This window comes from Abramis brama, assembly GCF_963993115.1.
Source record: "Abramis brama genome assembly, chromosome: 9".
Taxonomy (NCBI): domain Eukaryota; kingdom Metazoa; phylum Chordata; class Actinopteri; order Cypriniformes; family Leuciscidae; genus Abramis; species Abramis brama.
This window is the reverse complement of record NC_139971.1, coordinates 41784888-41799622: the sequence shown is the minus strand read 5'-3', so window position 1 is coordinate 41799622 and position 14735 is coordinate 41784888. Positions and strand designations below refer to the sequence as shown.

At 40.1% G+C, this 14735-nt stretch overlaps 2 protein-coding genes across 2 annotated transcripts in view; both read right to left on the bottom strand.

Annotated features, from left to right (window-relative positions):
- The window catches only part of LOC311089879 (uncharacterized protein), an 832216-nt gene that overhangs the window by 455875 nt on the left and 361606 nt on the right, over positions 1-14735 (bottom strand). The window lies entirely within an intron of this gene.
- The window catches only part of LOC311089880 (NACHT, LRR and PYD domains-containing protein 3-like), a 67462-nt gene that overhangs the window by 32409 nt on the left and 20318 nt on the right, over positions 1-14735 (bottom strand). Inside the window, exon 7 of the mRNA XM_084124911.1 lies at positions 2201-2308. Coding sequence (XP_083981037.1) covers positions 2201-2308 — 108 coding nt within the window. The remainder of the gene's footprint in view (positions 1-2200; positions 2309-14735) is intronic.

The following is a 14735-nucleotide window of genomic DNA, read 5'->3' as shown; positions in this document are numbered from 1 at the left end:
ATTTTTTTTCAAAACGCTATAAATTTTGTTCTTAAAAAAAAAAAGGCAAGTCAATCAGTAATAAATACATTGGCATTCAGTAAAGTGTCGAACCCATAAAAAGTAGAACCATTGTCCACTTTACATAAAACAAGTCAAGACATGACCTTGTGTGAGTGAGTGAGTGAGTGGCGTTCACACCAAATGCGAATAGAGCGTCTAGTGCAAGTGATTTTCAAGTTAAGTCAATGTAAAGACGCGTTTACACGCATCTGGAGGTCCTTCCGCGCGAATGAGGCGTTTAGCGCAGCGCGGACGCGCGAATGAGGCGAATTGAGCGTCTGGCGCGATACGCGCGAGTGATTTAAAGGGTTTGAGAGAGAGAATTCTGATTAGTCCAGAGGATGTATCGCATTTAGGCTAAAAATAGGTTCGACGCTTATCGCGGTTTGGAAAAGAACATCTTGCAGTACATTTTAAACAAGGAAATATAGCGATTTGGCATGAAACGTTGATGGAGCAGTGAATAGGTTCAGTAGACAGCAAAATGACATGACAAACTCATTTTATTTTAAAATGGCGTTTATCGCGTTTTGGAAAAGAGCTCTTCATATACTGTGTGAAGTATGAAAGAAAACAGCCACCGGGTGGCGCTATCACGTTTGACACACTATATACACACAGACCTCTAGGGTCATAAATCAAACAGGCCCACCGAGTTTCGTTTTAATCAGCCGCCGTTAGCCTGGTCTAACAGGTGCTCATATCTCATAGATCAATTGCAACCATGTTTTTTTATGAGACGTGAAGGTCCTCATAGACATCCATGAACCAAAACAATGCATGCCAGTTTTCAAGTCAATTGGACTAACCATTTTCTCTGTAGCACCACCAAGTGGCCAATCGCCATTACCAGCATGGCAACTTAGGCACTGCATGCCAATTCTTAAGTCAAATGGAATAATGGTTGTTTGGTTATAACGATTTTCATGTTTTTTCCCCCTGTTATAGTGCCACCAAGTGGTAAAACACTGCAATTTGTTTTTACTGTGACCTCAGACTGAGCTTGTACACACTTGTACCAGGTTTGGTGAAAATAGCTCATTGCGATTAAGAGATACAAGCATTTTAGTAAAAGTCAACTGCCCACTTAGAACGTTTTGGCATCCTGATGCGACCCTGATTCACCAATCGAAATTTTGACTTTTGATAACTTTTTGCCATGGGCATTTCTATAGATGATGCATGTCAAGTTTTGAACAAACTGAACTATTAGTCACATTAACTATTTTAACAATGTCTTTAATACCATTCTGGGCCTTGAAAGTTGCAATTACATTGCAATCTATGGAGGGGTCAGAAACCTTTCGGATTTCATGAAAAGAATTTGTGTTAAGGTAAAAGGTCTTATGGGTTTGGAACATGAGGGTGAGTAATTAATGACAGAATTTTCATTTTTGGGAGAAATAACCCTTTAAGCGCTTTAGCTCTGAACATGGCAGACTGCCGCTTTGAGGCGGGGAGCTGCTCATATCGTGTGTGCTCTGTACATGGCAGATTGCCATGTAACCTCTAACCGACGTATAATTTTCCCATGTCATTTTTTTAATCCTGTTAATACTTTCCCCATAAAAACATACTACCGTGCGAGTAGTCACGTGACTCCGCCCCGTCCAGTCAGCGGCATGGAAGCAACATGGAGGAGAACTCAAATACAGAGTCATCTGACAGTAGCTCGCACATCAAGTGCAGTTTGTAGGCACACGGAAAGATTAAGAAGAGTTATCTTAATAAAAATCTGGATACTCAGTATTGCTAATTACATGTTTTACACAGTTTTTTGTACAGGTAAATTAATCGTTTTTATGCGCTAGTACAAGGACACACATAGGCTATAGTATAGACAGCGCTCGAGCCCAGAAGCGAGATCACTTTCGCTTGCGGCCTCACGAAAGTTTGTCAATTGTATGCGTTTAAAAGCTTGCCAGATTGAACATTTGATTTTACACAATTCGGTTCGGTTCGCCTAATGTCTTTCTATGGTAATTTTATGTCCCCTATGGTTGTCTGTGTAAAACTGTTTTGCTGGCAAGAAGCTTCAAATTTTATAAGACATTATCTTCTGTGATTATAAACAATAAAATCTAAATGTTTTTTTGCACATAAACCACATGTGAGAAATTAGCAAAAATAACCTTGTCATGTAAAACATGTGTAATACCTTTCAGTTGCTGATGGTGTTTCTTCCCTGAAGTTTGGTCCCACACCTATTGAACGGTCACTCTTCACAGACACAGAGCTGAACACAGGTGAGCCTGCTCTCACACTACTATATGAGAGAGAGAGAGATTGATTTTTAATAACAAACTTTATTCAATCATAATACAAAAGAATAAATATTACAACAATTTCAAATCCACACAAATTCAAAAAATAACTCCTCCTCCACAACCGTACAAAAAACAGAATTATAACACCACTGTAATTTGAAAGTTTCTATATCATTCATTGCTTTGTAATACTTAAACTCCACAACAATTCTTGACTTAATAAAAGCTTTAAATAAGGCTGTAATCTCATAACCACCACTATTTTCTATTCTGTTCTTCCTTGTTTTATAAATTGCGAGCTTTGCCTGTCCAAACAGAAAATTAAGCAGCTGCCATTTAATCTTTTGCTTTTGATTGTATCCTGCCCCTACAATAAAAACATCTGGAGTAAACTTTTCCCCACATTTACCACATAACAAATCCAACAAATTAAAAAGCGTTTGAAGTCTTTTACACTCCAAATAACAGTGAAAAATAGTTTCTCTAGATCCACAAAACACACATTTATCATCGGTATCTGGATTAATGACTGAAACAAAAGCGTTGACAGCCACAGCCCCATGCAATATTCACCATTGTAAGTCACCAGATCGTTTGGTCAATGGTGGTTTGTACAGCACCCTCCACACAGGTTTCATGTCCTCTTTCAACCCAAGCTTATCCCTCCACACTGTATCAACCCTCCCATTTAATGTTCCTTTATTAAAAACTTTTACAAAGCATTTATACATCACTTTCCCTCCGACTTCTTTCAGATCTAAATCTTGCAGTCCGTTGAGATCCAACAAAGGACCTGACATTTCTTTTAAGTCTGGTGTAATCCCAAGTTTTAGAAAAGGGTCTGTAATGTCCAGAGTTACTCTTCCATTCTTAAAATCCTTTATTAAAGTCAATTCCTCCTTTGTCAGTCTTGTTTTCCACATATCCATTATGGTTAGCGTGTGGCACATTGACCTCTGACCCAACAGAGTAGCTACTGCATTTATATCACTCATCTCAGGTCCAGCCACGTTAACTATGTGCCTCAATGCCACAGTTTTAGAAGCACACAGTATCTGCGTAAGTCCCAGAACATTCTCACCCGTAATATCCATGCGAGCTCCTCTGATTAGAGGTTCTTCAAGTAACCAGAACAAAGAATTGGTCTCCTCCAGTCTGCAAACATTTAAAAGTCCCCACACTTTGAAAAGTTCACAATAAAATCGAGGCACTCCAGCAAAACGTAGTTGCTTAGCATCCATTAGAAACAGCGCAGCATCCAGTCCAAGTCCATCTACTGTGTGCAAAATCGTTTTTAACATCTTCCTCCACACCAGCTCAACAGGGCCAGTCAGAAATTTCTGAATAAACTGCAAACGAAAAGTAGCATGTCTGCTCTGTAAGTGCACCAAGCCTTGTCCTCCCTCTTCTTTCGGAAGAAAGAGCACACTTTGGGGAACCCAGTGTAAACAATCCCAAAAAAAATTCACTAGGATTACCTGTAATCGGGACAGTAGTCCAACAGGTGGATCCACACAAGATAACCTATGCCACAATGTAGAGGCAACCAAGTTGTTGATTATTAAAACTCTCCCTCTAAATGACAATTGTGAGTGAATCCATTTCCATTTTTTCAATTTTCCTTCTATTTTTTCAATCACCCCTTCCCAGTTCTTTTGTTGGGTGTTTAAATCCCCAAGATGTACTCCTAAATATTTTAACCCTTCTTTCTTCCAACTCATCCCACCAGGTAGTTTTGGCATCCCTTCCTCCCATTTCCCAACAGCCAGTGCTTCACTCTTCTCCCAATTAATTTTTGCAGCTGAAATTATTCCAAAATCATTAACAACAGAAACCAGCTGATTAATGTCTTGTTGCCCATTTACCAAAACCATAACATCATCGGCATAAGCTGAAATTTGATGTTGTATATCATGATTCAATGTTAAACCTTTAATCCTATCTCTTAATTTATTCAGCATTGGTTCAATAGCTAAGGAGTAAAGCATACCAGACAGAGCACAACCTTGTCTGACTCCTCTACTAGCTTTAAACGGGGCACTCAAACCACCACTGACCTTCAGTAAACTCTCAGTGTCCTGGTACAACACTTTAATCATATCAACAAAAACAGAACTAAAACCAAAAGCTTCTAGGGTGTCCCATAGATACTGATGCTCAACTCTATCGAAAGCCTTCTCTTGGTCAATAGAGATAAACCCCAAATTTACCCCTAAAAGACTCAAAATACTTAAAATATCCCGTATGAGACAGACATTATCTGTGATTGACCTACCCGGCACACAATATGTCTGATCAAAATGAATGACCTGCCCCATCACTTTTCTCAGTCTGTTAGCCAGAGTCTTAGAAAGGACTTTGAGATCAGAACAAAGCAAACTCACAGGTCTCCAGTTCTTAATCTCCTGCAAATCACCCTTTTTGGGTAGCAATGTGATCACTGCTCTCCTACAGCTCAGGGGCAAAGAGCCATCAGCCAAGCTTTCATTCAGGACAGCCAGCAGGTCCTCGCCCAGCACAGCCCAAAACTCTTTATAAAACTCAGCTGGGAGTCCATCCATCCCAGGAGCTTTTCCACTCTCCATGCCCTTGAGAGCGTTCAGAAGCTCCTCTTCCGAAAAGAGGCCTCCCAGCTCTGCCTTTGAGTCCTCCAAGACATTTGCCAGACCTTCATAGAAGCAAGCAGACAACTCCTCGTCCTTTCTATATTCACTACTATACAATTTTTCATAGAACTGTACAGCTCGTTTTCTAATTTCAGATGTCTTTGTCAATTCCTGCCCGTTTTCAGAGCGTAAGGAGTGAATATAGCGACTCTGACCATTCTTTTTTCAAGACTAAAGAAAAACTTAGATGGGGCATCCATTTGCGTTAAGTTTTGAAAGCGAGATCGGACCAAAGCCCCCTTTGCTTTAATGCCGAGCAAATCTGACAGAAGAGATGTCTTCGTTTTAAGTGTCTCGATATGTCTTCCCTCCCCAGTATTCTCTGCTAACCCTTGTGCCTCCATTATTTCAGATTCAAGTTTTTCCATTGATCTAGTGATGTCCCGAGAGACACTGAAAGTATACTGCTGACAAAGTACTTTCACTTCAACCTTTCCATAGTCCCACCACTGACGTAAATTTTCAAAGCATGGTTTTCTTAATTTAAAATCATTCCAAAAAAAAAAAAAACAGCTCTAAAATTCACATCACTTAACAGGGAAGTGTTAAAATGCCAATATGCACTCTTTGGCTTCACATTTGTTATAAACACATTACATGTGACTAGACAATGATCAGAAAAACCAGTTGGTGTAATAAAACAACTTTTCACAACATTAAACTGATGCTTAAAACAATAAAACCTATCCAATCTGGCTAAAGAAATGAAATTCTCTCTATTATGCAACCACGTGTATTGTCTTACATTATTATTTAGATCCCTCCATAGATCACATAAACTATGAGTCTCAATCAGTTCATTTAAAGCACGACTTGAAGCAGCATGAGGTTCCATATGATTCCGATCTAGACTATAATTCCCTGTACAATTAAAGTCCCCGCCCAAAAACAGAAAATCATCAAAACTACAATTCTGTAGAATTGTACTTACATTTTTGAGAAAGAGTACTCTTTCATTACCATTTGTTGGGGCATAAACATTAATAAAAACAGCCTTGAATTTTTCAAACTGAGCCCTTAAAAATATTAGTCTGCCAGGTATCACATGTTTAACCTCACATGAGATTGGTGAGAAATTCTTAGCAAAAAGGACAGTCACCCCTCCTCTGGTAGAGCTCATGTGAGTAAGAAACACTTCACCCTCCCACTCTTTTTTCCAGTCAATTTCATTAATACAGTCACTGTGTGTTTCTTGGACAAATGCTACATCAATATTCTTTTGTCTGATAAGCTCAAACAGCATTGCTCTTTTATGTATATCTCGGGCTCCATTCAAATTAAGAGAGCTCACCCTCATCACACTCATTAAAATAAATAGTATGAGGGGACATAAACCAAACAAAAACATGGGAAAACAGCGATTATGTGGTTTCGAAGCCATCTTCAGTTTGTACTTCTAATTTCAGTTTGGAAACAAGTTTCTTTAATCTGTATATTTCTTGAACTGTAAACTGTTCCCCTCCTTCATTTAGCATTGTCACTGAGTTAATAAACATTCTGCGGTCAGCAAAAAAATCCTCAAACTGGACATTTTTCACATTTTTCGTTTTTTGCAGGAATGATTTTATTTTGTCAAAGTTGTAATCACTGCGTCGACTTCGTCCTGTCCTACTGTCCACTACTTCACCATCAGAATCATCAATCATCCTGCCTTCAGTATCAAGTTTATCAGACTCTGTTTTTGTTTGTCTGCTCATTTTTGCCATTTCCGTACTCTTCCTATTTCTCTTTATCTTAGTATTGGGTACTTTGAAAAGTGTTTCATCACAAGCAATGTCTGTCACCATCTCTTCCTCCTCCACAATACACTCAGCCACATTAACAACATCAGTAGACACTGTAACCAGTTTTTTCTCAACATTTTCTGTATTTCCCCCCGCAACAACAATAGACACTGTATCAGTTTCCTTCTCCCCACTTTCTGTATTCCGCCCCGCAGCATTACTGCCATCATCATCATCTTCTTCACTAACAGAATCCTCCGTCACCATCGCGCTACTGTTATCGCGTGCGGTTTCTCCGCTCGGCCCCGGCTCTGGCTCTGGGTCTAACTCATCTGCTCTCTCAGGACACGCACACCTAACGTGCCCTGTTCGCCCACAACCAAAACACTTCATAGTATCAGATGATACAAACACAACGTAATCAAAGCCGTCAATTTTGAATTTAAACGACACATTCAGTTCATCCAAATCACTCTTTAAGATCATATGTAGTTGCTGTCTAAAACACACAACATGCTTAAGCAAAGGCAATTTACACCCTAATGGGATCCTTTTCATTTGTGAGACAACTTTTCCATGTCTAGACAATTCATTAATCAAGAGCTCATCTTTAATTAAAGGTGGTACATTCGATAATGTTATCTTTCTTGCCGGCTGAACCAGCGGTATAACTGGAGTAAAAGTGTCCTGAATTACTACTCCGGTCTGCACTACACTGTTTACGTTCTCAATGGTATCAAGGAAGATAACCACAGCACTGTTCATTCGAGAAGCAGATATTATGCTATTAAAACCAACAGCGTTACCCACAGCCAAACTACAATCCTCCACAGAGCAGTTCATCACAGGCGCGAGTTTTATCCCGTGCCTGCGTGAAAGCTGCTCAAACTTTGTTTGGCTTGGACCCGCCATTGCTAACCAGCAAAACGCCGGTTAACAGCGCTCCTCAAACCCCCTACTCCTTAAACTTTCTTTGTATTCTTTTCAAACAATTTTTAAACCAAAAACCCCAAAACAGGGACAGTGTAAAAAGAAAGAAAGAAAGAATAGACTCACTCGCACCGCAACACTCTCAGGTACGCACGCTGACTCCGCCCACTCACTCACAGCATCCGCTCAGAGAGAGAGAGAGAGAGAGAGAGAGAGAGAGAGAGACTTTATTACCAGCTGTTCTCTTGTATCATTTGAGGATGATTTAGTGCGGTGGTTCTGAAGGGGGGGGGGGTTAGGGGTAGGGGTGCACAGGTATTCCCTGGGGGGGGGGGGGGGGGCAGGAAATAAAAAAACGAAACAAAAAAAATGCCAAATGATGTAGCAGGGGGGCGCGGGAGATAAAAAAAATAAAAAAAACACCTGTCAAGTTAACTGACATCGCATGGAAGATGGATCGGTTTATAAAAGGCAAGAGGAAAGCAGTAGATGAGGTCTCACAGACATCACAGGCAGGTGCTGGTCATTCTAAAGCTAAATGCCGAAAATATGAGGAGGCATATCTTGCTCTCGGCTTCACTGTTAATGTGGTTGGTGAGGAGGAGAGGCCAATGTCAAGTCAAGTCAAGTATATTTGTATAGCGCTTTTCACAATACAGATTGTATCAAAGCAGCTTCACAGTATTAAATTAAAATAATACAACAAGGTTTGTTTCTAGTGGAATTTATTGATTGATAAAATTAAATTAAATATCCCCAAAATATCCCCAACTGAGCAAGCCAAAGGCAACAGTGGCAAGGAACCGAAAAACTCCATCAAGTGACCTGATGGAGAAAAAAAACCTTGGGAGAACCCAGGCTCAGTCGGGGGCCAGTTCTCCTCTGGCGTTTATGAACTAGAGACCGGATTTAACTGTAAGATTAATGCCTGGCTGAAGAGATGCGTCTTTAATCTAGTTTTAAACTGGGAGAGCGAGTCTGAGCAACGAACAGTATCAGGAAGGCTATTCCAGAGTTTTGGAGCTAAATGTGAAAACGCTCTCCCTCCTTTGGTGGATCTGGATATCCTAGGTATGACCAAAAGCCTCGAATTTAGTGATCTTAAAGAGCGCGATGGATTATAGGGTGATAGAAGATCCGTTAAATAGACTGGAGCTAAGCCGTTTAGGGCTTTATAAGTCAGTAGCAATACCTTGTAATTAATACGGGACTTTATAGGTAACCAATGTAGTGATGTTAAAATCTGTAAAAATGGGTCAATGTGTGTACTATATCTTAAAACGCTGGCAGCAGAGAGCATGAAACCTACCAAATTAAGAAGATACATTGAGACGGTACATCCGAATTATGTTCACAAGCCCAATTGAGTTTTTTAAAAGAAAACTTGATCAATGTCGTGGGCAGCAAAGCCATTTTGCAAAAGCCACTTCAGCAACAGCGAAAGCGCAACTGGCTTCGTACAAAATTGCGTATCGCATTGCACAATGCAAGAAACCACACACGACTGCAGAAGAATTGATTATTCCTGCTGCCACAGATATAGTGTCAGTTATGCTTGATGAGGCAAGTGTCATGAAATTAAAGACTATCCCAGTGTCTAATGACACAATATCAAGACGAATTTCTGATATTGCAAATGACGTGGAGGAACAGCTCATCGAGAAAATAAAAAGGAAACGCTTTGTGCTGCAAGTTGACGAGGCCACTGACAGTTCCAAAGACAGTTTGTTAATAGCGTATGTGCGCTTCGTTGATGAAAAATCGCTGACTGAAGATACACTGTTTTGCAAGTACATCTCAAACAGAGCAACGGCTGATGAACTTTTCAAGATTATAGATTCGTACTTGACAGAGGCAGGGATTAAATCGGAGGACTGCTTGGGAATTTGCACGGACGGCGCACAGAGCATGGCTGGGAAACGAGCAGGATTGCAGGCACTCATCAAGAGATTCGCACCTAAAGCAAAGTGGACTCACTGCTTTATACATCAAGAAGCACTCGCATCATGGCAGTTAAATCCTGCGTTAAATGATGTTTTGTCTGACGTTGTTACCGCGGTCAATTGCATCAAAACAAGACCGCTGAAATCCCGACTGTTTTCCACGCTCTGTCAGGAGATGGGCACCGATCACAGTGCTGTGCTGTTTTACAGTGAAACGAGATGGCTCTCCCGCGGCAAAGTGCTATCCAGAGTGTTTGAGCTCAGGGAGCAAATTCCAATTTTTCTGCAGGAAGAAGGATTGAATGAGTTTTCCAGCAAGTTCAGCAATGAACAATTTGTAATGAAATTGGCATATCTCAGTGACATGTTCGCCAAGCTGAATCAATTAAACCTGGATCAATTAAACCTCAATTAAGCCTGCAGGGCGAAGACAAACACCTACCACATCTGGCAGACCAAGTCAACTCATTCGTCTGAAAATTGGAGATGAGGCACAGGAAACTTAATATCATTCAGTCCAGGCCCAGCCACAGCAACTAAATGCTTCAACTGAACATTTTTGGAGGTGCACAGAATCTGGGTGAGACCCATCATACTCTCGCCTGTTACATCAAACCTAGCTCCTTTAACCAGGGGTTCTTCAAGCAACCAGAACAAAGAGTCTGTTTTCTCCAGTCTATGAATGACAAAAAGTCTCCAAACTTTAAAAAGTCCACGATAGAAAGGTGGTAATTCATTAAGGCAAATGTTCTTGTGGTCCATTAAAAAAAGTGCAGCATCCAGGCCAAGACCTTCTACTCTTTGTAAGATTGTTTTGGCCATCATTCTCCACACCAGATCCGCAGACCCCTTCAAAAACGTTTGTACAAAAGAACAAATTCATATTGCATTTCTGCAGGAGACGCACCTAACAGACAGTGAGCATGTCAAATTGAAGAGAGACTGGGTAGGACAAGTGTATGGCTCATCATTCACCAGTAAAAGTAGGGGAGTTGTCATTCTTGTAAATAAATGTATACCACTATCAGATATTAAAGCTGGGGTAGGTAAGAATGGTCTAAAAAACTTATTTTTCAAATTTGTTTAAACTTTATGTATATATCAATACATAATTATAATAAATATATTTTTGATTCGCTAACGAGCTAGTTATAACTATAAGGCAAAGCTAAAAACAGGTTGCATTGATACAAGTTTTTCCATTTCCATTAGTTGCACTGTGATGAAGATGAATTTCTTATAAGATTCATAACATATAACGTTAGGCCTACTAGCTGTTAAACATGTATTTTGTTATGTAAAGTTCCCCCCACAGCGGAGCCTGCCGTGAACGCGCTGGCTAGTAAACATGCAGGGTCACCGATGACGACGGATAAGGTCGCTAGATATAAGGTTAGCAGGTTTCAATTGTTGCTTTGCACAGTGCGTGACATTTTATCTGTATGTTATGCGGCTAGAGTTTTAACACTGAGTCAATGGGCTCCGACGGGCTTGTTTATCGTCATCTGTCTTTTTCCGTTTACCTGTCTTTGTTGTATGAGCAGGTTCCACTCGAGAAATTGGCAGTTTTGGTTGTTTGTCCGCCATTAGCACAGCTGCTCGGCACACCGGCAATCTTGATTTTGAATGACGGTACGCGCTGTGCAAGAGAGGGGCGATCAGCGCGTACGCGAACTTGATTGACACTGCTAAGACACTCCTCCTGGCTCTGAAGGCATCTGATTGGTTCTTTACATTCGCACCGAATGGCAGTGATTGGTCAGAGTTTTTACTGTCCTGCAGCTGCTACAGAGGTCTGATTGTTTTCATTCCTTTTTCTGAACACATAATGTATTGACTACTCTCAGGATGGAAGGACCATTTCACCCAGTATAAAAAAAAGTGTTTCTGAACAGGATTACCTACTATAGCTTTAACACATATTCCGATAAATCAGGCCGGTATATCCTGCTTAAAGCAACACTATCTGGACAACCCATTACCCTTATGAATGTCTATATCCCCCCTATTCAATCCAATGAATTAATTACACAGGTTTTTTCCAAATTTGCTGAATGGCAATGTGAACATAGTATAATTGCTGGTGATTTTAATTGTACACTCCTACCAAAACTTGACAAAACGATATCATCTAATGATAAGCCCTCAAACAGAGCACAAGCTCTGAATGAGATGTGTGAAGAAATTGGTCTGATAGATGTTTGGCGTGCTCTGCATCCCAGAGATAGAGAATACACATTCTTTTCTGGTGTCCATAAAACCGCTAGCAGAATAGACTACTTTTTCTCTCCCAAAACTTCACTTCAAAATGTAATTGACTGTAATATTGGCAACATTATAATCTCGGATCATGCTCCCGTTTTTCTTAGATTAGGCCTATCCAACCAAATATATTATCCGGCTTCATGGAAATTCAAACCATAGCTCGTTCATGACCCAAATTTTGAATCCTACCTTAAAGAACAAATTAAACTATTTATTATGGACAATAGAACCCCAGAAGTATCTCCCAACTTGCTCTGGGACACTGCTAAAGCATATATTAGGGGATTGATTATTTCCTATGTATCTAATCAGAAAAAAAAAGCAGTTGGCAGATCAGAGAAAATTAGAAATTATGCTCCATGATTTAAAAAATAAATATAATACTTGCCCATCAGATGTGCTACTGGCCGAGATAGAAACCATTAAAACCTCTCTTGAAGCAATTCTTACAAATAAAGCTGAAAAATCGGTGTTCTTTGCTAGACAGCGAATGTATGAATTTGCCAATAAACCTAACAAATATCTAGCTAATTTACTGCGGAGCCGATCCCAAGCCCAGGTTATATCCAGTATCAAAGATAAAGAAGGCAAGTGCCATCACGATAATAAAGTAATTAACGAAATCTTTAGGGCATTTTATAAAAGGCTTTATTCATCCCAATCAGGGTTTTTTTCTGGTGATAACATGGATAAATTCCTTGCAAACCTTAATCTACGTGAATCAACTGAGGAACAAAGACAGATGTTAAACAAACCAATTGGAATTAGCGAAATTTTGAATTGTATTAATAGCCTTCCTAAAGGAAAAGCCCCAGGGCCTGATGGGTTTACAGTGGAATTTTTTCAGAAATTTAAAATGGAGCTAGGGAGCCTAATGCATGAAATGTTACAGTATTCATTTGATTCTGATAGGCTTCCTGACTCCATGACAGAAGCCAACATATGTGTTTTTCTAAAAAAAGGCAAATGCCCTGAGGAGTGCGGTTCTTATCGCCCTATTTCTCTGCTTAATGTGGACAAAAAAATTGTGGCGAAGATATTATCCACTCGACTTGAGTCAATTATTCCTAAAATAATTGATCCTGATCAGACAGGCTTTGTCAAAGGTAGATCCTCAGCCCATAATATTAGAAGGCTTTTTAATATAATTCAATATTCAAATCAATATGCAAATTCAGGATTAGTCATCTCATTAGATGCTGAGAAGGCATTGGATAGGGTCGAATGGCCATATTTATTCTCAGTACTCTCTAAATTTAAATTGGGTGATGCATTTATTAAATGGGTTAGGATATTGTACTCTTCCCCCACAGCGAGAGTCATTACTAATGGTCTTAAATCCCCTGGTTTTGCTTTGGCACGTGGTACTAGGCAAGGATGCCCAATGTCGCCACTGCTATTCGCACTGGCTATTGAACCGCTGGCTGCAGCCATTAGAGATAACCCATCCATTGAAGGACTTAGACTGGGAGAGAAAATGTATAAAATCTCGCTGTACGCGGATGACATCTTAATTTACCTCGCCTCTCCACAAGAATCAATTCCACATCTTATTGATACAATTTCTAATTTTGGCTCATTCTCTGGGTATAAAATTAATCTTTCAAAGTCAGAAGCAATGCCGTTAAGTAAATCACATTCCCACAATCCTACAGCCTCTCAACCATTTAAATGGTCTCCTGCAGGCTTTGTTTATTTGGGTATAAAAATTACACCGAAGCTAGAAAGTCTATATAAAAGCAATTTTGTCCCTATTTTAACTAAAATCAGATCAGATCTAGATAGATGGTGTAATCTTCCTTTATCTTTACTGGGTCGTGTCCACCTGGTCAAAATGAATATTTTACCCCGCCTTCTTTACCCATTTCAAATGCTACCAGTTCTTATTCCTAACAAAGCACTTAAAGTGTAAGTTGCAGGTTAACCACCACAGCCAATTAATGTGTAAATTAAAGTGCTCTATATGTATATATTTAATTATTTCTGTCTTAAAATACGTTAAAATAACATTTATTGGGGTTTCTTCAAAGGTAGCGTGTTTTTTCAGTTACTGGGTGATGACGTCATAAGAGGAACTCGCAACCCATACTCTGCTAGATTCCCACTGTATTATGGCTATTTGGAGAACGACTGAGGATGTGTGAAACCATCAAATTCTTTATGGACCACAGCCCTACAATTTTTAACCGGTCAGGCGTGAGAGAGGGGAGCCATGGCACTCAAAGAGTTATTAATGTTTGGTGTGAGGAGAATGAGTGGAGGGCTGGCCAGGTGTCCTGGTGAGTAACGTTAGCTACGTTAGAGCTAGTCTAGCCTGGTGCAAACTTAACCCGGATAATATAACGGAACAAGCAAGTCTTTTCAAAATATTGGCGTCATGTAGAATAGCAAGGAGGGACAACGACTGAAGACATTATTTACTTACAGTAAGTCAGTCCAAATCAGAGCTGTAGAGATGCACACACTGCACAGGCACCAATCGCTAGTCTCATCGACGCCTCAAACGTCATGTAATACACTTCCTCAATCCACGCGTTATCAATTTCTCACGATTTAATTAGCAATGTTTATTGTCAGAAAAGAAAAAGAGAGATCGATGTCCCCATCACTGTGTTTGTGTGGGCTATGCCACCCAATTGAATCAGCAGTGGAGAGTATGTGCTGCCATGAGGTGAACGCGTTTTGGAGTTTAGTGGAACAACTCGACCTGCGACCGGCTGATCTGACGTGCCTGAACCCGTTTGTTTTGCGAATAGCTTATTCTCATTTCAGGCAGGATCACGGTCCCTTTGAAGTCAGCACACACGAGTATGTTTACAATGGAGTTATTTTATCTAGGGCTGACTTCTAATAGTCGAGGATTCAACGATTCGATTCGGAGAGGTCTGATTCGACTAT